General features: G+C 36.4%; 2 protein-coding genes across 5 annotated transcripts in view; one reads left to right on the forward strand and one right to left on the reverse strand.

Annotated features, from left to right (window-relative positions):
• Nucleotides 1–1390: 1390 nt before the first annotated feature.
• Fgfr1op2 (FGFR1 oncogene partner 2) lies at nucleotides 1391–24542 on the reverse strand. Of its 2 annotated transcripts, XM_004845727.4 has the most exons (7): nucleotides 23968–24529; nucleotides 14338–14486; nucleotides 12260–12377; nucleotides 10969–11111; nucleotides 8151–8264; nucleotides 5349–5462; nucleotides 1391–3530 (listed from the first exon to the last, which is right to left on the reverse strand). In XM_004845727.4, exons 2-7 carry the CDS (start codon nucleotides 14470–14472, stop codon nucleotides 3393–3395), a joined length of 762 nt encoding a protein of 253 aa, XP_004845784.1. In that variant the 5' UTR covers nucleotides 14473–14486; nucleotides 23968–24529; the 3' UTR covers nucleotides 1391–3392. The 2 variants fall into 2 exon arrangements, with proteins under 2 accessions (XP_004845784.1, XP_004845785.1); XM_004845728.4 differs by lacking the exon at nucleotides 8151–8264 and having other exon boundaries at nucleotides 23968–24542.
• A 56-nt stretch (nucleotides 24543–24598) lies between these two features.
• Ints13 (integrator complex subunit 13) overlaps nucleotides 24599–26095 on the forward strand; it is a 33836-nt gene continuing 32339 nt past the window's right edge. For 2 of the 3 annotated variants that reach the window (XM_004845733.3, XM_013072540.3), the window contains exon 1: nucleotides 24599–25143. The gene's annotated coding sequence lies outside the window, so the exon portion shown is untranslated. The remainder of the gene's footprint in view (nucleotides 25144–26095) is intronic. The other variant, XM_004845732.3, reaches the window with a different exon arrangement.

The raw sequence follows: 26095 nt of genomic DNA on the forward strand, positions 1-26095 counted from the left end.
ATGATATAAGAGAAAGTGGAGTCAGGTGCCACTAGGGTTTTGGGTCTTGACAGTTGGAAAAACGCAGCTATCAGCACCAGGATGAGAGTCTGGAGAGGTTCTGGTAGTTATGCATGAGAGTTCGGCTTTTGACATCTTAGGTTTGAACTGGCTCTCTGGCAGTCACAGCTGGAGGAGTTTGAAGTTAATGAGAAGTCTGAGCTGGTGGTATAAATCTGGGAGCCATCCATACAGGTGGTATTTAAAGTTCTGAGTCTGGAGGAGCTCAAGGAGTAGTAGAGATACAGCACTCAATAGGAGTAGCCTGCATGTGGTGGCTCTATAGTGTTAAGAGGCCAGAGAGAAGAAAAGAACAAGAGGCTAGAGACAGAGCAGCCAGTGAGAGAAAAGGAAAAGGTACCCTCAAATGCCAGCTGTAAATTGTTTTCACCAATATTTTATTAAAATTGTTTCACTCTCGGGCCGGACATTAGCTCAGTGGTTTCGCCACCTGCTGCGCAAGCGCAAGGACCTGAGTTCGATGCCTGGTACCAAAAAAATAAAAAATAAAAAATTGTTTCACTCTCATAAAAAAGCTAATATTATTCACCCAAAATTAATTTATGGATCTATGAGTCTCCATTTCTTCACTGAAGCAGTTTAGAAATATAAAAATTTAGAAGTTGCTTTGATATAAAAGAATATAAATTTGAACAGAAGCATTTTATCTGTGAGGCTGTATATAGTTTTTAGAATTCTAATCCCTACATAAAATTTTAAAAAGGTTGATTCATGATAAATATATGATGTATTAGTTTCTTAGTGCTGCTCTAAGAAATAATCACAGGCTGAGTGGCTTAAAATAAGACATCTATCTATTTTCTCACAGTTCTGGAGGCCAAACCCTATAATCAAGTAGGGTGGTCTCTTCTGCAGGATCTGAGGGGAAATCCATTCCATGCCTCTCTCCTAGTTTTGGATGGTGGCTAAGGCTCGTTGGTGTTCCTAGGTTGCATAAATCTCTGCCTCTGTCTTCATGTGGCTTTTTCTCTGTTTCAAATCTTTTAATAAGGACACCAGTCACCGCATTTGGGGTTCAACTAAATCCAAAGTGATCTTAATCCTGAGAAAATTACATGTGTAGATTTTCTATTTCCAGATATGGTCGGTCGTATTTCCAGGTAGGGCTGTTTAGAGTTTGGACTTAGCTTTTGTAGGGACATTACTCATCCCACTACAGATAAGAAAGTCTGTAAGATCAGCAGTAAGTAACTGCCGACCTACTCCTAAGAAATAGAAACAAAACTTGTTGCTTAGTACTTGTTTTATGGTAAGAAGAGACAAAAAGCTTTAAAAATTAACTATATACAAGACATGCAAACACTGTTTTCAAATTAAACTGGAGGCCATACCAGTTTTAACCATTCATCTTTATTGATAAAATAGGCTCCTATGCCAATACATACTTTCATACATAAATTTAAAGTCCTGTAAAAAAAAAATGGGGTGGAAAACTGTCCTAAAAACAAAGTGACTGTCTTTCAACACCCAAGACCTTAAAATTTATCCAAGCAACAAGGCTAATAATAAATTAACTTGTTTACAAAAATAATCATTTATCAAATAATGTTTTATAATAGAGCTGCCACAATGAATTGCCTCAGTCTTAATCTCAACTGCATAGCTCATTTTCTTTTCTTGGAATAAAAACTATTTGAATGAATATGCCATTGAATGAAGGGATACTTTCCTAAAAACCTATAGAAAAGTTTAAAAATAAAAAAATTCCATTTATTTATAAAATATTAATTAAGGCCTCTGAATGAGAAAAGAAATCTATTTAATGTCTGGGCTATTAGCCCTTTTCTAATCAGCCCATCCACCCCAAACTTAAGATAGAAAATCTCTGAAGTGAAAAGTAGTTTTGAATTTTACCAATATATGAAATACTCAAAAATTATCACAAGAAGTAGTATTTCCTTAACAAATTATATACTCAAAAGTAGAATTTTCTATTTGTGCTAATTTTAATATGTATTTAATATAAATGAGTATAATATAATCATATTTGATACTCTTTTATCCTTTTACTCTATACTCACTACAAAATAAGAAAACTTTAGGTCTTAATTGGTGTTAAAGCACATTTCTCTATCTGGTAGCTTTTAAAAATTCAACACTGTATATTTGATTTTTTAAAAAAAACAAAACAAATATATGTAAATCCATAATTTCCACCTTCCTTTCCAAATGAAAGGTCAGAAGAAAAATCTTACTGAGTATGAGGACCAGATGGAGCTTAAAAATACATCCAGATTTTTTTTCCAAAATTTGACAGTACTTTTTTCTTAAAATTTTTTTTTTGGGGGGTACCAGGGATCAAACTCAGGAACTTGCACTTGCGAGGCAGGCGGCGGCACCACTGAGCTAAATCCCCGGCTTGACTCTACTTTTTTGTATTTTGAGATTAATTACTAAAAAAAGGGGGGCGGGGTTCTATGAGCCAGAGGAATTCTGAATTTAGCTTGAAAGTCATCATACCTATCTTGCTATATCAAACATTTCAACTCTGTTAGCTAAATGAACCATATAATACCCTTAAATAGGTATCAACCAGAGAAGAAAAAAAAAATCTCATTTTCATAATGATTGAGAATTAAAACTTACTCTTTCAAAGGAGTAGTTTAACCTACTAAGTATGTCTATTGTAAGATCTTCTTTCTTAGAAAGTAATTATTCCTTCTCTTTCATTCCTGAAATGATGTTTCACACATTTAAGCACATTATAGACAACTTATAGCTAAGAATTAGTTACAGTAAATTAGCTGGAATTAAATTACTTCTTGTTTGTGGTACATATGAAACATTCCTAGTCCCTTTAAACCTGGATTTTGACAAAAAATTAAATTAATGGAAAAGTAGACAAGCAGTCACTTAAGTAATAAGTCACATGGTGCATAAACAATTTAATTCTGACACCAAACAGGAAGAATAAAATTCACTATGCAGATCTCTTATTCATAAAACCATGGCAAAAACTTGTATTTTAAAACTGGAATAATTCTATGAATTCCCATTTATTGGGACTAGTTGAGTTTATATTTATATCACTGAGAGAGCTAATAACACTACTGAAAGCTTGATGTATTCAAGAGTCACCATGAAAAATCTTTCTTTTGTTCATCAATTAACAGTGGGTCAGTTTCTACATTTTCGTGTTTTGGAATAAAGTTTACAACCATTAAATACTCATTTTTTCATTGCTACCTCTTAGTGCACTGTATATACTATAGAGGGGAAAAAACGTGTTGACTGAAATTGAATTTTCTGTTCATTCATTCATTCATTAGCTGATCAGCCAGTCTTGGCAACTGTGTGGGGCCATGTACAAAGCCTCCAGACTCGGAACTCCTTCAGCTCTTTCTCAGACTCAGATCACTATTGGTCACTAATGCTGACAAAGACGTACTTTCTGATACATCTTCCTTCCGAAGGTTCAAAAATGATTCTCGAGTTATTTGAAGGATCTCTCTCAAGCCTTTGTTTTCTTGCTATAAGGAGGCAAGCAAAAACAGAGTTGTAGTCACCATCTATAAGGTAGTTACAAGAGGGCAAACATACTTTAGAAATCTAATCATATGAATGTATGACAAAGAAAAAGTTCTGTAATTGCCATAAAAGTACTAAGTCATAGGGCCGGGGATTTAGCTCAGTGGTTCGGCTGCCTGCCTTGCAAGCTCAAGGACCTGAGTTCAATCCCCGGTACCAAAAAAAAAAAAAAGTACTAAGTCATATATGCAGTTGACAACTTGAATCTAAAAAACACTTTAAAGAGGTGGAATTGTGCTCAATCGCTTCTACCACTTTAAATCCTTAAATAGGCAAATGTGATTGAGATGAAAACTGAGAAACTGCCTTATTTTATAATCACACTAGAGAAGAAAACAACATCTAGATTTATGTTTACATAACTCATAAAGCCCGTAAATAACATCCTAAGAGTAGAACCTCTCAGTACATTAGTACTTTTATTACTTTTCATCATAGTATGGAAGACAGGACAAGCCATTTAGTTTGTTTTCATCCCTGGAATTTGAGAACACAGGGCTGTCTAGGAGGTGATACTTTTCAAGAAGGAAAGTAAGTGGACACATGTGGCACTATAAACAACTTTGCCCTTTTTTCCCCTTCTAAATTAATTACTATAAGAAATGTGCAGATGTTTAAAAATGATCTTTCATTATTTATTCTCTACCATTAGCATCAATTTCAAAAATGGCCTAAAACAAGGATTACCCGGCACTGAGGCCTGTTTTTGTCAGTTAAACTCTACTGGAACATAGCAATGCTTATTTTTTCCCCTCTGTGGTTTCTTTTGCATTACAATGGCAAAGTTGAACAGGTACAAGCTGCCTAGTTTGCAAAGTCAAAAATACTTACTCTGGCCCTTTATAGGAAAAGTTTGCTCATTCATGTTGTACAGATGGGAGAACACTGTACATGCTTAGAAAGAAATCATTTCCAGCCCTCTGTAAGCAATTTCCTGACTATGATTTTAAAATAAAACTTTAAAGTATGAAAGTATTCTTCTGACTTGAGTTATTCAACAATTTTTACTTCTGCTGTCATAAAATAGAGAACAGACAAAGGCTTTTTACAGTTCTCAGAAAAAGAAGTGTTTGGAAAAATATCATTTTTGGATTGAAAACAGTATTTCCCTGCAACACTGTGATCTTTAATAGAATGAAAAAGTTTTCAAAATTACAAAATTGAAGAAGTATATTCATTTAGTAAAAAAGCAATACAGGAACAAAATACTACTTTCTCACTTTCTGGTATAAGTTACTAATGATCCTAGATTGTTTTACTATATAAATGGTCTTGCATCGTAAGCTCATAAAAGCAGCAGCATCCAGATTAAGGAAAAGGGAAATGAGAAAAAAAAGAAGCCAGATACATCATGTAGAGGTATAAATTCCCTATGATGAATGTTATCATTATGTATATCTAAAATGTGCCAATAAAAAAAACTGGGTAAATTTCAAGAATATTTATATACCTAAAATTAAAGCCAGCCCAAATTAAAAGTTTTCTGAATAACGAAATGAATACAAAAGCAAAGCAAAGAAAAAAGGAAAAGAACACAGCTGGGCGTGGTGGCGCATGCCTGCAATCCCAGCACTTGGGAGGCTGAGCACTTGCAAGGATTGCTGCACGTTCAAGGCCAGCCTGAACTACATAGCAAGAGCCTATCTCAAGAAAAAACAAAACCTTACCAAGTACCCCAGAAAAGTATGGGCCACTGCGTTATGTTTTCTGATGTAAGTTGTATGGGCAGTTTTCACCTACACTTACAACTTAACACTTACTTCAAGCTGAAATATTCTTTCTTGTTCCTTGCAACCCTGCTGCTCATCAATTTCAATGGCTTTTCTCATGACTGCTGCCATTTCAGTTATCTGGTCAACATGTGCCTGTAACTCCTGAAAAAAAAGGACAAGAGTTGGAAATCAGTTAAATACTTTAGTTTTACTTCTGGAACCTTTGCTTTTTATAAAATCCACAGTGCCACTTAACATGAATGTAATATTCTTTTTGGTTTATTTTGAATGTAATTATTCTTATATTGCTGCATAACAGGAATGTAACAGATCACAACAAAGTTTGTTGACCATGAATGTGCTTTTTAAATTAGATTTCTACTAGGACTAGAATTAAGGCCAACAGCACAGCATAACTAGACCCAGCTGCAAGGAATTTACTCATTTCACATTCTTCTCAGCACAACGATCAGCAATTTTTTTCTTTTTTGCACCTAAACATACTATTACAATAATGGGGAAGATAAAGATTATTGACAAATTTAATCTCTTTTCTTCTCTGAAGTCTTCATGGTTTACAAATCTTTTCTATATTACCCATGCCTATAAATTAATCTCAGTCCAACCTAGAACCTTTTCTAAATTACAATACTCCCTCAGAGAGGAAGTATATCCTGTTTATATCTACCTATTATTTAAGGTTTGGGTATGTAATAAATATTGAGTAAGAAGAAGAGAATTCTGTTTTTAAGTATTAAAATATTAAATGGCCTTTCTGACTGTTGAAAATATAATTTCAGTTTGCTAGGTGGACACACTTTTCCACTCTCCTTGTTTTTCGCACCCCTATGATATGCTGGGCAGTGTGTCAGAAACAGGATATAAAGCCTATTAAGAAACATTCTCTTGGGCCGCGGGTTTAGCTCAGTGGTTCCGGCGCCTGCCTCACAAGCGTAAGGTCCTGAGTTCAATCCCCGGTACCAAAAACAAAACAAAACGAAAAAAAGATACATTCTCTGACCTGAAGAAGCCTACAGTCTAGTGGGAGACAGACAAAAAAGGCTTAAAACCAACAGAAACTTGAAAATTACCTTTTATCAGTAAATAGCACCTACAGACCATTATTCAGTGGCAATGGAGATGAGCTTATTTTATTAAGGTCAAAAGTTAAATTTAAAGTGAATTATAATTCCTCAAAGAGATATCAAGTCTCTTAAATAGCTGTACACATTCTCTCCTTGTAAAAAGAACTGGAATAAGCCCTCAAAAGACCTACAAAACTATTATACTGGAAGAAATAGAGAAAAAGCAGAACTTTTTTTTTCCTTTTCTTTTCTTTTTTTTGTGGTGCTGGGGATCAAATTCAAGGCCTTGCATATGCTAGGCAAGAACTCTATTACATAGCTACATCCCCAGCCCTATTTAATAATTTTGAACAGAACTGCCAGTCCTTATTTTACTTCTTTTGATGCTGGGGATTGAAGTCAGGGACTTGAGCATGCTAAGCACACATTCTACCACTGAGCTATCCCCCAGGAGAAACCCGCATAATTGGAGTACTTAGGAAGAAGGCACAAGAACAGGTATCTGTGCTGTCCAGTACAGTGCTATTAACATTAAAATAAAGTACATTTAAAAAATTCCATCCTTCAGTCACACTAGTGACTGTTAGTCACACCTGTCAGTGCTCCAGGGGCACATCTCATAGCACAGATAAAGAACATTTCCCTCATTTCAAAAAGTTACATCAGACAGCCTTGGATTAGATTATAATGGCAATAGTGATACCAAGACAAAATTTGCCATGTTCTGTAACAGTTAAAAATAATTAAATTCCCTCCTACTGTAATGGGAACATAACGCCTAACAGTATGTAAATACGGGTCACTGCAGCAGCAAAATGCATGTGTAACAAATTAAAATTTTAAATACCAACAGTTTTCTTAACTTATGATTTGCTCAGTCCTGTGGCTGCAAAATGGGCTAAAAAACTACATAAGCAGCAAGTACTTCTTTGCTTTTAAAATGGAAGAAAACAGAACTATTAATTTTTTTAGGGAAGAATCTGTTCTAACAAGATCAACACATGAAAAAAATCCAATATTTCAAATGCTACAGTATTTTTATGGGCCCAGTTAATGATTCATTTATTATTAACTATAAAATCTTTAGATAAGAATCACAGGATTTTTAATGGGAATAAAAGGCAAGAACTGTGATTTCAAAACTATCATGAAGGTAAGAAGAGTCAGCAACATAATCCTTGAACTGTATTGAAATGCTTTTAATTTCTAACTTTTGTCTAAGTTGATTTCTAGTACCCAATAAAAAGACCTGCCATGACCTAAATCTTTTTTTAAGTTAAGACACAATGGAAAGAGCAATACTATATTCAACTATAATGTCTAAACAAAAGGCATTTTTGCTTATTTGTAAACTCAAACTATAGGATTTTAAAAATCTAAATGAAAACATTTCATTAATAGTTTGATGGACCAACATTTTTATGTTTCAGGTTAAAATTAATGCCAAGAAAATATCAGTGATGTCCAGAAGGAGAATAACTGTTTCGTAGAAACAAAATTTACAGCAAGAGCTAACAAGAGCTAATAAGTGAAAAGCTGAGCTGCATGTCCTTTAAAATCAGTGGTCACATATCAGATTACATAAGACATAGAATTAATGACAATCTAAAGTTTCCACACTGAACAGGCAGGGGTATCAAAAAGCATGGCATTCTTTGATTTATTGGCTGATCTACTCTGGGACAGAATTTCAATGTAAAAGAACTTTTTAAATGGAGCCCCTCTTCCATCCACACCCCAAAGTTGAGTGTTTTATTTAGGGTACATTCTGATTTGCTTCCAAGTGCCTCCTCTCGAGTCCATGCTGAGGTGCTTCAAAGATGTGTCGAGATGCAGCAAGGAAGAATCCTTCGGAGTTGTTACGATGTACCATGTCAATCTGTAGTACAGAGTCATTATAATGTTAATACGGATATTATCCGTAATTTAAGAATTGAATGAGTGTTAGTTCATGCGTGTTAGCCAACTGTTCAAAATGTTTGTTTTTTTAAGATTTCCAAAAAGGTATCTGTTAAAAATGATGTAAAAATTGGCAGTGGGATGAAAATGAGTTCTATTAATTTTGAAGTGTGAACTCAGAAACTTCTAGGTGAGTACAAAATTCTGTACTACAGTAGTTTCAAAAGGACCTGTTACTCCGAAATGGCACTATGTGTAACTCTATTTGTTACCTCTAAGTGTGCTATAAAATTATTACTGTGCTTAGGCTTATCAGAGCTCTGGTACCTAAACATATCCTAGAATCCCACATTTTTTGTGCCTTTATCTTGTTTCTGCTTAACCATTTCTGCTACTGAATCTAGTCCCTGTAATTAAAGGCTAGCTTAGATTTTCTTTCCCTGACATCTTTCCAGCTTTTCCTCATGAGAACTAATACTGTTCCCTTAATACTGTATTGTAGTAGCAATTTATATTTCTACTATACTCTACCTCAAGTTATTTTGTGTCTGTACCTCCTATAACACTGTATGCTTGTATAGTAATACAACTTATAACCACCCGTAACAACTAACCCAGTGCAACTGTTAAATGTTTAACTGAGCCAAAGTATTTCCTTTTTGGGAAAAATCAAAATCACAAACATTAATATATATTAGTTAGAATTAATAACTGAATAGTCATTTTATGGAAGACAAGATAAATTCAGTCTACATAATGAAATGGATAGTTTTTAGCTATCTTAGGAAATGTTTAACTTTGCTAATTACAGAACAGCTCTGGTGAATATACCACCTATGCATTTTATTTAATTATTCATTTATTATTTCTAGTGCTGGGGTGGGGGCTCACGCATACTAAGCACTTGCTCTATCACTGAGCTACACCCTGGACCCCTAATATGCTTTAGAAAACATTTTCTCTGTCATAGTTGCTACCAAATGAGACTAAAAAGCTGCAGTGTCTTATTCTAAGCACTTTATAGTCAGGCTATTCTTCCCTTTACATTTTAAATTTTTATTTTTCAAGTTATAAGGGCCTTTTGAAATATCTGAAGATTACAATTATCCTGCAATAATTTAAGTCAGTTCCTCTATATCCCTTTTAAAAAATTCTTGGTTATACATTTAAATTTAAATAGTTTACAATGGTCACATTAATAACATATTTTTATATTCAAAAGATCACCACTTAACTATTTAAGAACTTTCATTTGGTAAAGAGATGAATATTATAATTAGATAATACCAATCATTAAATCCAATTTTAATAACTTTTTTTTTGGTACCGGGGATCGAACTCGGGTCCTTGTGCTTGCACAGCAGGCAGTGAAACCACTGAGCTAAATTCCTGGCCCATGACTTATTATTTTAATAGTTGAGACAAGAGGCACCTATTAAGTTCCCTAAAATGTAAAGTTGTAACACAAAGAGCTATTTCCTAGATATTTAATTCTAACAGAATTAATAGTAATTTAAAAATTACAAGTAGGAAGATGGAAGACATATTTTATGTATTTATGTATTTATTTATTTATTTTGGTACCAGGGATCAAACTTGGGTCCTTGCGCCTACGCAGCAGGTGGCGAAAACACTGAGCTAAATCCCCGACCCTGAAGACATATTTTAAATAATCTAAAACATGGGCTGGGGTGTAGCTCTGTGCAAGAACGCTTGCCTAGTATGTGTAAGGTCCTGGGTTTGACCCAGCACTGCAAAGAAGAGGCAGGAGAGAGAAAGACAGAGAAACAGGGAGGGAGGAAGGAGAGGGAGGAAAGAAAGAGAGAGACAGAGATCTAAAATGTGTCTCAATAATTGAGAAAGATTAAACTCTATCTTATAACAATCACTATTTAATATTAGTAATAACTCACCATTATCCATTTAGATGATGGCCTAGTTACCACTGAAATCTAGCCCAACATTTTTATTTCATACCAGCAATTAAAATTCAGTTTAAAATGTAACTGGAAATTACTCTTCCTAACAGCTGCTAACAAACATGGGACATACCAAAGGGGACAGATACAGGGAAGACAATAAGCGGCAGGAGAGACACTGGTAGTTTCTAACCATTTCAGCTGTGTCTAAAAACAGTGTCAACTGGTATATAATATTGGGGCAAATTCTCTACCCCACTGTTATTCCACTATCATCAGAATCATTAATAGTCTGGATAAATTAGCTTCATTCAAAAAATTGTTTTAAGAAAAAAAACTACATGTAGTTACTTTCAGATTTTAAAAAAGTTTTTAGCATTTCAATTTTTGTTTCTGCAACTGATATCATTACAAAAAATTATTAGAAGAAATACTTCTTAAAAGCAGATAATCTTATAAAAACAAATTTAAACTGAAAAACTTACCTTTATTTCCAAAATCGTTTGTTTTAATATAGAATGTATACATTAAAGTCACTAATAATAAGTGTTAGAAGAATAAATGAAGTAGAAAATGATACATAACAAATAAGAAATGATTAACAGAAAAAGAAGAAAAATGTCAATTAAAAGGATGAAGTGTTCAGTATCAGGTTAAAACAGTATTACTAGATATCTGTGATTTTTTTCTTTTTTAAAAATCTGGTCACAAATTAACCAACTGGCCTCTTTTTCATCTCAAACTCCCATTTATAGAATGTATTACCTTGGAGTGCTGTTCTTTTAGCTTCATTATTATACCCGGATCATCTTTTTTGCTAGCCATTAGCAATCTAAACATTTGTTCTCGATACTTGCTCATTATAAGTTCCAAGGCAGACTGATGTTCTTCCAGGGATGTACGTAATTCTATCAAGAATAACAGTGTATTTTATTCAAACTTGAGTTAAGGGTACATAATATATTCTTTTCCATATCATATTTATCAAAATACCAATTGTTTTTAAAAAAGAAAACATGATGCCCAAAAGTCTACCATATAACATAAAGCCATTAAATTAATTCCCCAATTAGTTTTTTAAATGGTCATTTTATTTATTCATTTATTTTTTGAGACAGGGCCTGGCTATGTAGATCAGACTGTCCTCAAACTCACTATCCTCCTGCCTCAGCCTCCTAGGTGCTGGGATTACAGGAATGTACCACCACACCTGGTTTATGTGCACTTTTAAAGAATCATTTCAGCATTTACAGAACAGCAATTAAATATCAGACAATGCTCCTGCTTATTAAGAATATTAAAGGCCACAGAGTTTAGAGTCTAGCAAAGAAAACAACATGTGGTAAGTATAGAGTGAAGAACTACTCAAATACATTTAAGAAGTCTGGGAGGGAGAAGCTGGTGAAAACTTCACAGATGTATAGTGTTGAGAAGAGATGACCTTATCTTCCTTGGGCTAAAAAGTGAAGGAATAACCATTCTACGCAGGGAGGCATGAAAGTGGATGATGTGTTAAGGATGGCAGGAGCAAGGGGTTCACGGAGGAGAGCTGTGGAAATAAGAAAAGAAGGCTGGGCATTGACTTTGAAGGCCCTTGTGTAAGGAAATAGGATACAATGAAAGTTCTTAAGTGAAAGAGCAGCATGACCAGATTCATTTTTGAAAAATCAATCAGATGCTTGTGTTCAAGACTGATGGACAGAGATAAAAGACTGGAATCGAGGAGGCCAGCTAGGACAAAAAATTATGAGCGCAAAGCAGTGGGACTGCAGAAAATCAAGCCAAGTTGTTTCATAGATAACAGCAATAGTATAAGCTGGATATTCAGGGTTAGAAGTTAACATGATGCCAAGCAAGGCAGACATTCATGTATAGAACAGGATCAAGAGTGATAAAAAGGATTTAGGCATATGAAATAGAAATGAGATTAATATCAAAAAGTAACTTAGGATGGCTGTTTTTATACTTTTGAAAATACTAATTGGTCCCAATGGCACAATTGCAGATTAAAGTTCTTTTTTGAATTGCTGTATACAATAATAATAATATATCTTGCCTTTGTTTTCTTGTTGTAATTCCCTGATTTGTCTATTCTCTTGCTGGATTCCCATAACTAATGTAGACCGTGGTCGATGTCTTGCAACTTCATTAAGTTCTTGAATTTCTTCCTGATACTAATGAAAACATTAAAAAAGAACACAAGGGGAGAAAATATTTGCAAATTTTTATCTGATGTATAAATAAATATAAATAAATGAACAGACCCTCCAAAAGTTAAACATAGCAGTACTACATGACCCATGCATTCTATTCCTATGTATAAACCTAGGAAAATTGAAAACATGCCTGCACAAAACCCTATAAATAAATATTCAGAGTAGTGTTATTTATCAGCAGAATGGATAAACACAATGCACTGCATTCTTCCAATGCAGTATTATTGGGCAATAAATGGAAGTGAAGTACTGATACATAAGTTAATCTTAAAAATATTGTGTTAAGAGCCAATCACAAGAAGCCACACACTGTATTATTCCATTCATATGAAAAATCCAGAATGGGCAAATCCATAGAGAGAAAGAACAGTGGTTGCTGGGGTATGGGGAACAGAAGTTAGGAAGAGACTGCTAACAGATAAAGGATTTGAGATGATGAAAATATACTGGAATTAGATGGTAGTCATGTATAACCTATGCATATATTAAAATCCAATAAATTTTACAGTATGTGAATTTTATTATTAATAATAAAAGAACATGTGCAAAAATACAAAGATTTTGCTTCAAAAAATAAGAGAAAAATCTAACTTTAAAATTGTACTTATTTAATTTCAAGGCATTCTTATGAGACACTTAGCAATGGATTCATTGTAAAACTTTTTTTTTCCTTTGGCTGACTGGGGGATTAGACCCACAGAGTCCAATCTATATTCTTGGCCTTTTATTTATCTATTTATTTTTTTTATTTTGAGACTGGATCCCACTAAATTGCCTAAGCTGGCCTAATCCTGCTTCAACCTCTGGAGTGTCTGGGATTATAGGCATGTACCATTACAGCCAGCACACTCTTAGTTCTTAACATCAGATGTCAGACTCGACTTTTTTTTAAAAAGAAAGTCAATGCAAGGCATATGTCCACCTGATGGCCTGAGCTGAACTGCAGTTACAGAGGTTACAGTTACAGTTATAGGGCAACACAGTTGCAAAACAGACCAAGTAAGCTTGTTTCACTATTTCCATAGTTTTGTCAATAGCATTAATCCCAGGGTTGCTTCCTTTACAAAATGAGCAAGGGTCAGGAGAGTTAGCTGTGAGTATATATTTTCCCATCTAACTTCCCAGTATCAGAGATCGTACAGTTTTTCTTAAGAGTTTAACATTTTTATCAGAGGAAGGCTTAAAATGATAGCCACATTCCATGGCCCACTAGAATATTCTGTTGTACATAGTAGTACCCATTACTTCTTTTTAGAAAGTATAGCTACAATAACTGCAGAGGGTATAGGCCACCTGTATACTGCCTTACATTATTTTAAAAAATGATTTGATTGTTAAATAGAATCATGCGACACCTTTTATACAGAAAACCATAAGTGTTTCTACATTAAGACAGAGTAAAACGTGTGTTAACATTAGTACAAGGTATCTCTGGTCTTTGTCAAACATAGCCAGCCCTAACAAATTAATTTTCTATACGCAAATGTCCATCTCTGTCAGAAAAGTAATCATATTTAGCTTGGCACGGTGGCACATACCTGTAATCTGAGCTACTTGGACACTGACACAGGAAGTCTCAAGTTTAGGGCCAGCCTGAACAACCTAGACCCTATCTCCAACTAAAAAATAAAAAGGGATAGGGTATAGCTTAGAGGTACAGAAAGCACCCTTGGGTTCAATTCCCAGTAATGCAAAACAAAACAAAACAAAAATCCTATAGGCTTTAAAATATATATACACATATATGCCACCTGAATATGACAAAATTATATCCTAAAGTAAAATATACAACTGAAACTACTTAAAAATCTTAGGGAACTTTAAAAAAATTTCTAATTTAGCAGTAGCTTACAATTCAAACAATACATAAAGGGCAGTGACTGCTTTTGTTAAATGGAATCAATGAGAAAAACCAAACCTGCTTCATTGCTTCTACTCGCTTGTTGAGAGCTGTGGTTTGCTCAATTAGAGATTCTGCTGCATCGTCATGATCTCGAAGCCTTTCAACAAGGGCTTTAGCATCAGCAAGTGCCTTCTCAATTGTGCAACTCATTTCTAAAGGAATACCTGTAATTAAAATTAAAATCAAGACTCCAAACAAAGTCAGCATATTGCTTTATTTTAACTTCATGTAAATACATGAAGCTTAAGCTTCATTTGTTGTTAAGATTGTTCACTCACTGCAAGCATTACTGTATTAACAAAATCTGAAAAAGACACAAAAACAACAACAAAGAAAGCACAGATGCAAAAAACTTTCATAAAATCCTCCACCAAAAGGCTATAGGAACTGATAAACTCACCAGGATACAAAAATAAGTAGCTCTTCTATACATCAAGTACAAATTTGCTGAGAAAGAAATCATGAAATTAATCCTGTTCACAACAGACACACACACACAAATGTACATATATATATATATATATCACTAAAAATATATATATCACTAAAGAGAGAGAGATATATATATATATATATATATATATATAAATCAATCACTAAAGAAGTGAAAGATCCCTACAATGAAAATCATAGAACACTGGTGAAAGAAATTGAAAAGTCCAAGATGGAGAGAGCTACCATGTACATGGATTCAAAGATTTAAAATTGTATGAAAGTCCATACTTTCAAAATGATGTACATATTCAACCTAATCCCCATCAACATACTAATGACATTCTTCACTGAATTAGGAAAAACAATCCTGCAATCCATATGGAAGCAAATAAGAACGAACCCAGGTAATCAAGAGAATCTTGAGCAAGAAGAGCCAAGATGGAGGTTCAAAACTTCTGAATTCAACACATACTACAGAGGCATAGTAACCAAAGCAGCCAGCATGGCCCTGGCATAAAAACAGATATATTAACCCAGGGTACAGAATAGAGATCTGAGGAAAAAACTCCATAGTCCACAATGAACTTCTTGTATTAGTATTTGAAGACCTCAAAATTTCAATTTTAAAATAATGTCTTGAAAGAACTTATAATTTTCTGAAACTTACCCTCCTTGAATTTTTTTTCTCTTTCTACTGAGTTTTACCTAACCTTTTATGAGCCACCCTTTCTTTAGGGTTTTCTCAAAAAAATCCCTAGGCCTCAAGCCAGGTCTAGAGAAGTTAAACTAAAACCACAGCACAGAGTCAAGTCAGAACTATAAATAAATGAACTTTGGGAAGAGAGAACTTTGCAATGTAATCTAGTCACTTTGCAGAACTGGGATTTGAAGCCAGGGCTATATCCCTGGCCCCCACCTACCCTCTTTTAAATTTTGAGGCAATGCCTCCATAAGTCACTTAAGTTGTCCAGCCTGGGCTTGAACTTGTGATCTTCCTGCTTTCGCTTCCAAGAGTGCTAGGATTGCAGGTGTGTCCCACTATACCCAGGTTGGTGCAGCTGCTTTGGAAAACAGTGTGTGGTAGCTCCTCAAAAGGTTAAATGTATGACCCAACCATTTCACTCCTAGGTACACACCTAGAAAATAAAAACATCATTCACAATGTCCAAAGAATTAACCCAAATGACGCTCAACTGATTCATGAATAAATAAAACGCGGCATAATAATTTTACTGGAATTTTTGACAGAAAAGAGGAGGAATGATGTCCTGATGCAACCACACAGATGATAACTGATAAGTTAGGTTAAGTCATAGAAGCCAGTCACAGATGATGACCAAAAGTGGAGTGGCTACATAAATACTAGACAAAGTAGACCTCAGTGAAAATTACTGGGAATAGAGGAGCATTACATAAAGATAAAAGGACCAATTCAGCAAGAAGACATAAGAACCCTAAATGTACATGCATTTGGCTAGAGAGCTTCAACATACAGAAGCAAAAACTAAAAGGATCAGTAGACACATCCACATTTTCTGCTAAAAATTTCAACACTACTTTCTTAGTAATTCATAGAACTGGTATACAGAAAACCAGCAAGGATACAGATGAAATTAACACCATCAACTACAGTAAGTGATTGAACTGGCACATGTGAAATGCTAAAGTCAGTAACAGCACAATATGGTAGTCTCCCTTTATCTGTGGCTTCACTTCCCACGGTTTCATTTACAAGCATCTATGATCCAAAAATATTAAATGGAAAACCTAGAAATAAACAATTCATAAGAGTTTAAAGTTACACACCATTATAAGCAGTGTGGTGAAATCTTGACCCATTCCTGCTCAGGACATGAATCAGCCCTTTGTCCAGCGTACTCATGCTAGAAAGCCACCCATCTGCTAGTGACTTAGTATCACTAAATTATCAGATTGAATATCATGGTATTGCAGTGCTATAGTTAAAATAATCCTTATTTAATTGTATGCATAGGTTGCTAAGATCTGCAATAAAAACAAATGTTCTCTCTGTGAAATTGAGATGGAGAAAGAAATTTGTACTTGCTTTTCTGTCATACCGAAACACAAAAGCTACAGCCATAGTGTGTGGTAAGTGCTTAGTTAAAATGGAATAGGGATCTTGAGGCGTGGGTCAGGGATGGAGTGCATGTTTTTGTGTATGTGCGGCCCTGGGTTCAATCCCTGTACCACCAAACAAACAAAAAACAAAAGCGTTAAATAAAGACTTGTTTTCCAATCCTGGTATGGGTTGCCTTTAGATGACCCCCCCCCCCCCAAGCTCCTGTGTTGAAGGGTTGGTCCTTAATCCAGCAGTACTGAGGTGGGCCTCTGGGAGGTGATTGCTCAGGAAAGCAGTTAGGAGGTGATGGAAACTTTAGGAGGCGGGGCTTGGTTGGAGGAAGCAGGTCACTGGGGTTGCACCCGTGAAGGGTACACTTTGTGTCCAGGCTCTTCCTCTCTATGCCCTACAACGTGCTCCTTGCATGATATTCTGCCTTGCCACTGGCTTAAAAGCAATGGAGCCAGCCAACTATGGTCTGAAACCTCTGAAATCATGAGCCAAATTAAGCTTTATCATAGATATGTACAGGAAAGAGCATACTATAAATACAGTATAAATATATTTGCAGTTTCAGGCACCAGGGGGTCTTGGAACATATTTCCCACAGATAAGGGGGGGACTACTAAACACATTATTTTGAAGTTTACACGGAATATTCATTAGAATAGATTATAAAACAAACTTTAATAAATTTGAAAGGATTGTAACCACACAAATTATGTTCTCTGGCCATTTTAGAATTAAGCTAAAATAGAAAACATAATAAAACCTTCAAATATCTGGAAGTTAAACAAGAAACTTCTAAATAAGCTATGCATCAAAAAAGGAAATTTCTGGAAATTAGAAGACATTTTGATATAAACATGAAAATACAAGATCTCAAAAATTTTCGCATGAAGAACATTCATAGCATTAAAAGCTATATACTAGAAAATTAGAAAAATCTCAAATCATTTATCTGAGCATCAACCCTTAGAAATTAATTAATGGTAAGATAAACCCAAAGTAAATAGAAAGAAATACTAAGGAACAGCAAAATAACATCCATGAAATTAAAAATAGAAAAGCAACAGACAACGCAATGAAACCAAAAGGCAGTTCTGTAAAAAGATCAATAAAGTTTGTACCTCTCTAACAAAACTGACCAAGGGGGAAAAAAAGATTTAAATTACCAATGTCAGGAATAAAAGACAGCATAACATTGCAGATCCCTAATTCATTCAAAGCATACGGGAATACAGTAAAAAAAAAAAAAAAATACCACACACATGAAATGAATAACAAATTAAATGGATTAATTCCTCAAAACCCAAAAAACACAAAGTCACACAAGAATAGATAAATATTAGCAACTCAAATTTGGCCATATATTAAAAAAATACATCATGACCAAGTGGGGTTTATCCTAGAATACATATCTCCCTGCATATCACTGTAGTCCAAAGAAGAAAACACTTGATCATTAACAAATGGTCCGTTAGGAAAAATTCAACATCCTTTCTTAAAAACTGTCTGAAAACCTGGACTAGAAGAGGATTTCCTCAAACTTTCTTAGGGCAGTTACAAAAAACCTAAAGCAAACACCACCCTGAATGATGGAAGACTGAATACTTTCCCACTAAAATTAGAACAAGGAAAGGATGTCCCAATTGCCAGTCCTGTTCAACAGACTAGTGTAATAGAAAAAGGAAAGAAAGAAGGGAGGGATATAGAATGGAAAAGAATTTTTTAAAAAATCTTAGAAATAATAACATGATTTTAGGAGTTCTGTAAGATACAAGCACACAAACCAATTGTTTTCTGTAAGCTAGCAATGAAATACTGGAAAACAAAAAACTCCCCAAAACAAAAAACACATTTACAATGGCAAAAAAAAAAAAAAAAAAAAAGAGGGAACCTTTTGAACCAGGATTCACATGAGGATAACTATGAAATGCTAATGAAAGAAACTACAGCGATCCTAAATAAATGAAGAAACATGTTATGTTCAAAGACTGGGAGATTCAATCAACGTGACAGAGAAGGGAGTTTTCTACAGCTGACCTACTTAACAGATTTCATGCACTTTCCAATCAAAACCCAGCAAGACTTTGCAGAAACTCACAAGGCAATTTAAAAATTTCTATGGGAACCCCAAAAAGCTAGAACAACCAAGGCAATTTTGAAAATAAAGTTGGAGAAATCACACTACCAAATTTTAAGACTTAAAGCTATAGTAGTGAAGAAGTTGTGAACACAGAACAGAGATCCTGAAACAGGCCCACAGAAATACAGCCAGTGATTTTTGAACAGGTGCAAAGGTGAGTCAGAGGAAAAACATTAGATTTTGTCAATAAATGGTGTAGGAAGAACTGGACATCTGTATGCCAGAAAACCTATCTCAACACAATTTGTACACTTTATACAAAGATTAACTCGAAATGCACCATAGATCTAATGTAAAATTAAAAATTATAACACTTATGTAAGAAAAAAGTAGGAGACAGTGTTTATAACCTGGAGTAAGGCAAAGATTTGTTTAAAGATATGATACCAAAATCATAACTAATGAAAGAAAAATTTTGATAAACTGGACTTCATCAATAGTAAACTTGCTCAGGGATAAATACTGCTAAAATATCTGAAAAGACAAGCTAAAGCATGGGAGAAAATGTTTTCAAATCATATATCTAACAAAGGACTTGTACCTAGAATATAAAATCTCTCAAAACTAACAATAATAATCGAATTTTTAAAATGAGCAAAAGACTTAACTAAAAAGACATATGGATGTTGAATAAGGACATGAAAAGATGCTTAACATCATTAGCCATAAAAGAAATGCAACTAAAACTGCTAAGATCCATCTCAACCCCATTAAAATGGCTATTTAAGCAGCACAATTTGTAATAGCTAAAACTTGGAAACAGCCCAAATGCCCATCAACTGGAGACCAGATAAAGAAAATGTGGTTTTATAATAAAATGGAGTACTACTCAGCCATAAAAAATGAGAAATTAGAGACATTTATAGCTAAATGGATGCACATTGAGGCGATACTCTTAAGTGAAATAAATAGGACACACATATAAATACCAAATAGTTTCTCTAATGTGAGAACCTGAAAGTGTAAATAAGGACGAAAAGGTATAACAGATAATGTGAAATAGGAAGAAAAGTGGCAAAGGGGAAGGGGAAGCGGGAAGGGTAGGGGAAAGGAAAGAAGGAAATGGAATATGAGAAAATGGAAAAATGGAAACAAAGTCTTTGTAAATAGGGAGGGGTGGAGGGGTTGCAGGGAGGGCAGGGGAAGCGGGAAAAATAAGAACCAAGAGAGATTATGTAAAGGTGCACATTTCTAATGATGAATACTGTATACCTAAAATGTACCAACGATTAAAATGAATAACTGATAATGCAAAATAGGAAGAAAAGGTCCAAAGGGGTAGGGGTAGTGGGAGGGGCAGGGAAAAGGAAAGAAAGGAAAGGAAAAATGATGAGAAATGGAAAAAATGGAAACAAAGTCTTTGTAAATAGGGAAGGGTGGAGGGGGTGAAGGGAGGGCAGGGAATGGGGAAAAAATAAGAACCAAGATGCATCATGTAAAGGTACAAGTTCCCAATGAGAAATGTGAATGTATTGTATACCTAAAATGTACCAATAAAAGAATTTAAGGAAAAAAATGGCCATTTACCTATTTCTTCATTGATCCCACCCTGCCTCAATTTTATAGTTGTAAAATAAACTCTTGCTAAGCAAATCACTTTTTCTCCAAAATCGTTTGACCTATTTTTAGCCTTCTCTCCAACCTAACTGAACCTAAACAGCCCTCTACCATAGTCTAGAATAAAAATCCATCTGCTAGGTAATAATTTTAATTAATTCAAAACAGTGGTAGCTTTCTTACTTTGTCATTTAGGCACCAGAAGTAGTGTTGTTTCCTCTTTACAAGTGAGAAAATAGATTCAGGGATTCCAAATAAAAGGAGCCGAATGATGGAGCCAAGCTAGTAACAGAAATAGAACTTCTGATCCCCAGTCTAGCATTTTATTCTTGAGCCAAGCTTGATCTCCAGGGCCCTATTTGCTTTCACCTACAGGAAAAGGATCTTGACCTCCCTAGATGGAAAAACAAAGCAATTTCCCTGACCCTACCCCAGAATGGAACTCCCAAGATAATAAAAAATTTTTCATTTCAAGCCAGCCACAAGAAAGAAATGGAAACGTATATGGAGAAAATTTTAAAGGTAACAAAATTTCAATTTTTTTTCATATAACTAATAAAAACCTAGCAACTATTTTTAACAAGGCATCAGTTAATTAAGCAATGGATTTATACCCTTAGGGCTTTAAAAACTGTTTACATCTGCTTTACAAACATTCTCTAGGTTGCATAAAGAAACACCACTACCCAAATGAACTAACTGAAAATTTATTTTGTAACTATGAAGACTTATTTATTCAGGGAAAGGAATTATAACAGCAGGTAACTCAAAACATAATGTTATTAACATTTCAGAAAACCAGTGACACAGTTTCTAAGCATTTGCATGTTCATTTCCTGTATGTGAAACCACACACAAAAAAGTTCAAAATATTTTATAACACGTATTTGCTTTGCCATCCTTTTAAAAAAGTGCTTCCCCCCGCCTTTTTGTCTAGTAACTGGAATGGGAGAAGTACAGTTTTCCAAACTCTATAGTATGTTTCAAATTCTTCAAAACAGACTCCAGTGAAAAAAAAAGAGTACCTGTATTTTCAATTTATCTGCCTAGTTTTATAGTCTGTCTTAACTGGTCGCAATATACTTACATAATTTTTGATAGGTAGGTCCAAATTACAGGAGAATTTTGTAAAACAAGCTTTTATTTTTTCCCCTGTACTAGCTCCACTCTCGCCTACTTTGTCAGACAGATGGTTCGGAACATTCTGCTACTGATAAAAAAAAACCCACCACCCACCCAAGACAGCAACTGCCAGCTGTTTACTTTTAAATTTTGGTTAAGAAAATTTTAAAGAAATTCAACCATGAGTCTTGAACCACGAGTCCCCTTTATCTACAAATCCACTATCCTATAGCTAGCTGGACCCCCATAAAAATAGTGTGACTACTAACCCACCACAGATGTGCTTTTGGTTGTTAATAGTCTAGTTTCATTTAAAAAATTGTACTGTTCAGGCAGTTCCCTCTAATGTTAACTAATAGACAATATTAACTGACACATGAAAATAGAAAAATGAAAGGCATAGTTAAGGTCTTTTAGAGAAACTTATAACCTTAATAAGAAAGAATACACATAAATTGCACATAAAAATAAGCATCTTATACAGGCATACCACTATTTGAAAGCACTGAAAATTTTTACTGTCTTTAAAAATGGTGGATTGAATATATCCAGAGCTTTATGAAGCAGCTTTTTAGAGATGATGAATTCTTAAAGTCGGAAGGAGCAGAATTTGGAAGGACACTGGAAGACTTTATTTTTTTCAGTATTGAGGATTGCGAACCCCAGGGCGCTCTACCACTGTGCTACATCCAAAGTCATTTTCGGATAGAGGGTCTGGGTCGCCCAGATGGGAGTGGAACTTGAGATGCTCCTACCTCAGCCTCCCTCAGTGCTGGGATTACAAGCAAGCATCACCACATCCAGCTGACACTGGAGAACTTAAAAAAAAAATTGCACGTGTTCACTTAGAACTGTGGCTAAATATAAGCTGCACATACATATGTTCAAATACTCAAGAATGATCTAATCTAAACCAGTTATTTCTTTTTTTTTTTTTTTTCTTTTTTGGTACCGGGGATCGAACTCAGGTCCTTGTGCTTTCGAGACTGGGGGCAGAACCACTGAGCTACCTACCCGGTCCTAAACCAGTTCTTTCTAACCTATAGACTAGAGACTCTGTGAAGAGCTGCAGTAATGCACATACACCAAGCACTGCCTGTAGCCTACAATGCAAATCATTTTTTTTCTTAAATTCTTTTATTGTTACATTGTAGGTATACAACACAATTACATTTCTCATTGGGAACTTGTACCTTTACATGATGCATCTTGGTTCTTATTTTTTCCCCATTCCTAGCCCTCCCTTCACCCCCTCCACCCTTCCCTATTTACAAAGACTTTATTTCCATTTTTTCCATTTCTCATCATTTTTCCTTTCCTTTCTTTCCTTTCCCCTGCCCCTCCCACTACCCCTACCCCTTTGGACCTTTTCTTCCTATTAATCCAAAATCATTTAAAGGGACTTTTTTTGTTGTTATTGTATATAATCCCAAATACTAAAAGTACAATTAATTACATATGAGTTAGGACTGCAAGGTTGCTCATATTCAATACAGATGAGGGGCCGTTAAGCTAATACATGGCGTTCCATCTGGCTCTAAAAGTCTATGGTTTTAAGGGACTAAAAACTCCTACGGTATTTTTTTTCATGTATACATACATATAAATAATGGTTGCAGTAGGCCAAGCACTGGCCTACCTTTTGTTTCAAAGGTGAATAAGACATAACTCTAGACTCAAGTTTAAGCTGGTAGAAGAGACCGATAAATAAGCAAATAATACATCCTAATAAATACTGCCGAACTATTTCCAGTGCTTTGGGCACAGCTGTAATATTGCCACTCATAGGAGTCTGAGAAGATAATGAACTATACACTAACACACAAGGAAGTATTCTGGTCGGGTGCACACAGCCACCTACGAGGCAGAGAGCTGTGAAAATGTAGGGCACGTTTGGGGAAACAGTAGTCTGGTATGGCTGAGTATTAAAAGTATTTCGGAAAGAAACAAGATGACACTAAAAAGGGACAACGTGACCGAGACAGACTGTAAGAGGTCCTAAATGACTGATATGCTTTACATCAGAACTTGATTCAGTCAGTAACATTGTTACTGAAAAAGTTTGAGAACAGACAAAAACAGGTTATTTGAGAATGCAAACTCTGGAACGACGATGGTGGAGAAACCAATTTGGGATGGGGTTAGGGCGACTGCAATAGTTCTGGTCAAAGATGAAATGATACTGTGTAGTGTGAATGGAAATGCAGACCCTAGGATTATTCCTAGGCTCTTAGTCTGGGTAGCAGGTCAGATACTGAAGTCATTTCTCAGAGAAAAAAAACTGGAGGAAAACAAAAAATACCTTGCGGAGGGCAGTTTGAAGAAAGGCGGAATGGCTCTCCGGGTCAAATGCTGCAAAGGGACAAACTGAAGACTGAGCAGGGTCTGTCCTTGCCCACCCTTCGTGGTGAGGTCCGGGGTTGGTAAAGCAGGCAGAGAACAAACACGGAAGGTGTGTCCACAGAGTCAGGCTGCTCATGAGACTCTGCAGCTCGGTTCCGGAGAGGGGAGCTCGCGCTGACCGCGGGAGAGGAGGTCCGGCACCGGGGCGGCGCGGGCGCAGGAGGCTGCCGACCCACCCACGGCAGCTCAGTCCCCGGATTTCTCCCACTCACTCCGCTCCAGGCAGTGCTTCGCGGTCGTCAGCTGGGGCGACGCGGACCCACGGGGCCCGCCAAGGGGGACCTGTGCACCCAACGGAACAGACTCGGCGGCCCCGTTCTGCCTCTTCTGCGAGCAGACGTAGCGCCCGGCCGCGAAGGCGGAGAGGCGGCCGCGGACCCCGCAGGGCTCAGCCACACGCCCAGCCCGGGGACCACCTCCGCTGACAGCCTCTGAAGCGGCTCCCAGAGCGGCCCAGCCTCGCGAGACTTCCTTTCGCTAGGGGCGGGGCCCTCCGCGATCCCTCTCGCGAAGTCTCGCGTGTTTTTCCCGGGGAAACCGGCCTGGGTACAGAGGCCGAGAAAGGGAGGCTGGTGGGTGGGCTTTACGCCAAGGGGTCCTTGGCCTGTGTCGCCGGTGCTGTGTGGGTGGTACTCGGCTTTGGGGGAGACTCTCAGGTCGCCCGGATCGTTCTTCCCAATGGGTGATTGGGAAAATTAGCGGGTAGAAAATCTCGAGTGGTGAAGGAATCTTTTTTCTCCTTGGCTCCGCCCTCTTCCTGTTCTCCCACTGGCGCGGCGGCCCTGCGAGGGGGAAGGGACCCTCGGCGGCCCTGCTGAAGACTGCCCTGCGCACGCGCGAGCCCCAGTGTTCGAGTGTGTGTTTGTGCACGCGCACGCGCGCGCTCCTGCTTTTAGGAAGCCTGGGAAGGACCAGTGTGCGGGGAGATGAGTGGGGAAAGCTTAGTGCTCTGTCTTTGGTACCAGACGCGCCTGACTGTGCGCTGACTCTCCCCACCCACCCAGGCAGCAGCCTTTGCCAGAGAGGCTGTGGCTCGCAGCCTCTGTTCGTTTTCACTGCAGGACCAGGCACGAAAGTAAGCGAACCTCGATCTTGAGGTCTTCCCTATCCACTCACCTTGTACTTTCCACCCCCACCCTCCAGCAGAGTGCGCCTAGAAGGTTTCTTAAAGAGAGTTTTGCATGAAGGGGAGATGCGTTTGAGAGCAGAACAAAATAGCAGGATCATGAAAAGACAGTTCGTTTTGGTGAACACTTGTTCTGCCTACCATGTGCTTTTCTAATGTGGAATTGTCTGTTCGGGATAAGATTTTATTACCGAAGCAAGGAAGTACCGTATGGTCTGATTTTATAAGAAAAAGTTTTAAAAGTTTCTCCTCACCAGCGTGAAGGTAGTGACTTAAGTTTTTCTGTTGTACATGGTAAATTATGTGATGTATCAAAAGCTACGGGGGAGAATGTGAGTTTGGGGGTCCTTATCCTAATGCTCAGACCCAGGATGCAGTTATCTTAGAGCTCTTATGTTTTGGCTTTTACGTTTGCTATCCCTCTTTCCTGTTAATTTTCCTTCACTCCATCTCACCTGCATTTTTCAGAAGTCTTGAAATGTTTTCTTTTTTCTTTTTTTTTTGGAGGGAAGTCCAAAATGCTGGCTTGGAGGTTTATATGTGGTCGATGCCAGCAAGAATCATCAAAAGTGTATTTACAGAAACTATGTCATTTATTATGTGTGGTATGTGTAAGGGAATCAAATACAATTATATGTAGAAATGGTTTCTTTGGACAATTTTAAATTCTTTCAAAAAGCAAAAAACCCCACTAATTTTGCATGTGCCTGGTAAAGTCGCAGCCAAATACAGTGTCGGTCGTGCCTTGACACAGCAGCTTTCTGATCATGACTCCAGTAAACCTTGTCATATGTTGGACATATTTTCTTTCTGAAGGTGTTATGTTTCCTACCAAAGCAAGAAGGAAAGACACATCCATTAGAAATAAGAGAGTGAATCTTATGTATCGACAGTTGACTAG

This window comes from Heterocephalus glaber, unplaced genomic scaffold (genome assembly GCF_053883595.1).
Source record: "Heterocephalus glaber isolate CG9 unplaced genomic scaffold, H.glaber_assembly_v1.0 deba00001444, whole genome shotgun sequence".
Lineage (NCBI taxonomy): Eukaryota > Metazoa > Chordata > Mammalia > Rodentia > Bathyergidae > Heterocephalus > Heterocephalus glaber.

What these genes read in the sequence shown, in the direction of transcription:
- Fgfr1op2 (XM_004845727.4), bottom strand. Translation starts at nt 14,472, where the DNA reads ATGAGTTGCACAATTGAGAAGGCACTTGCTGATGCTAAAGCCCTTGTT. An exon ending in ATTACAACAAGAAAACAAAG is followed by an intron (nt 11,112 to 12,259) that starts GCAAGATATATT and finishes TATTCTTGATAG; the next exon opens with AATTACGTACATCCCTGGAA. An exon ending in AAAGAATATTTCAGCTTGAA is followed by an intron (nt 3,531 to 5,348) that starts GTAAGTGTTAAG and finishes GCCTCCTTATAG; the next exon opens with CAAGAAAACAAAGGCTTGAG.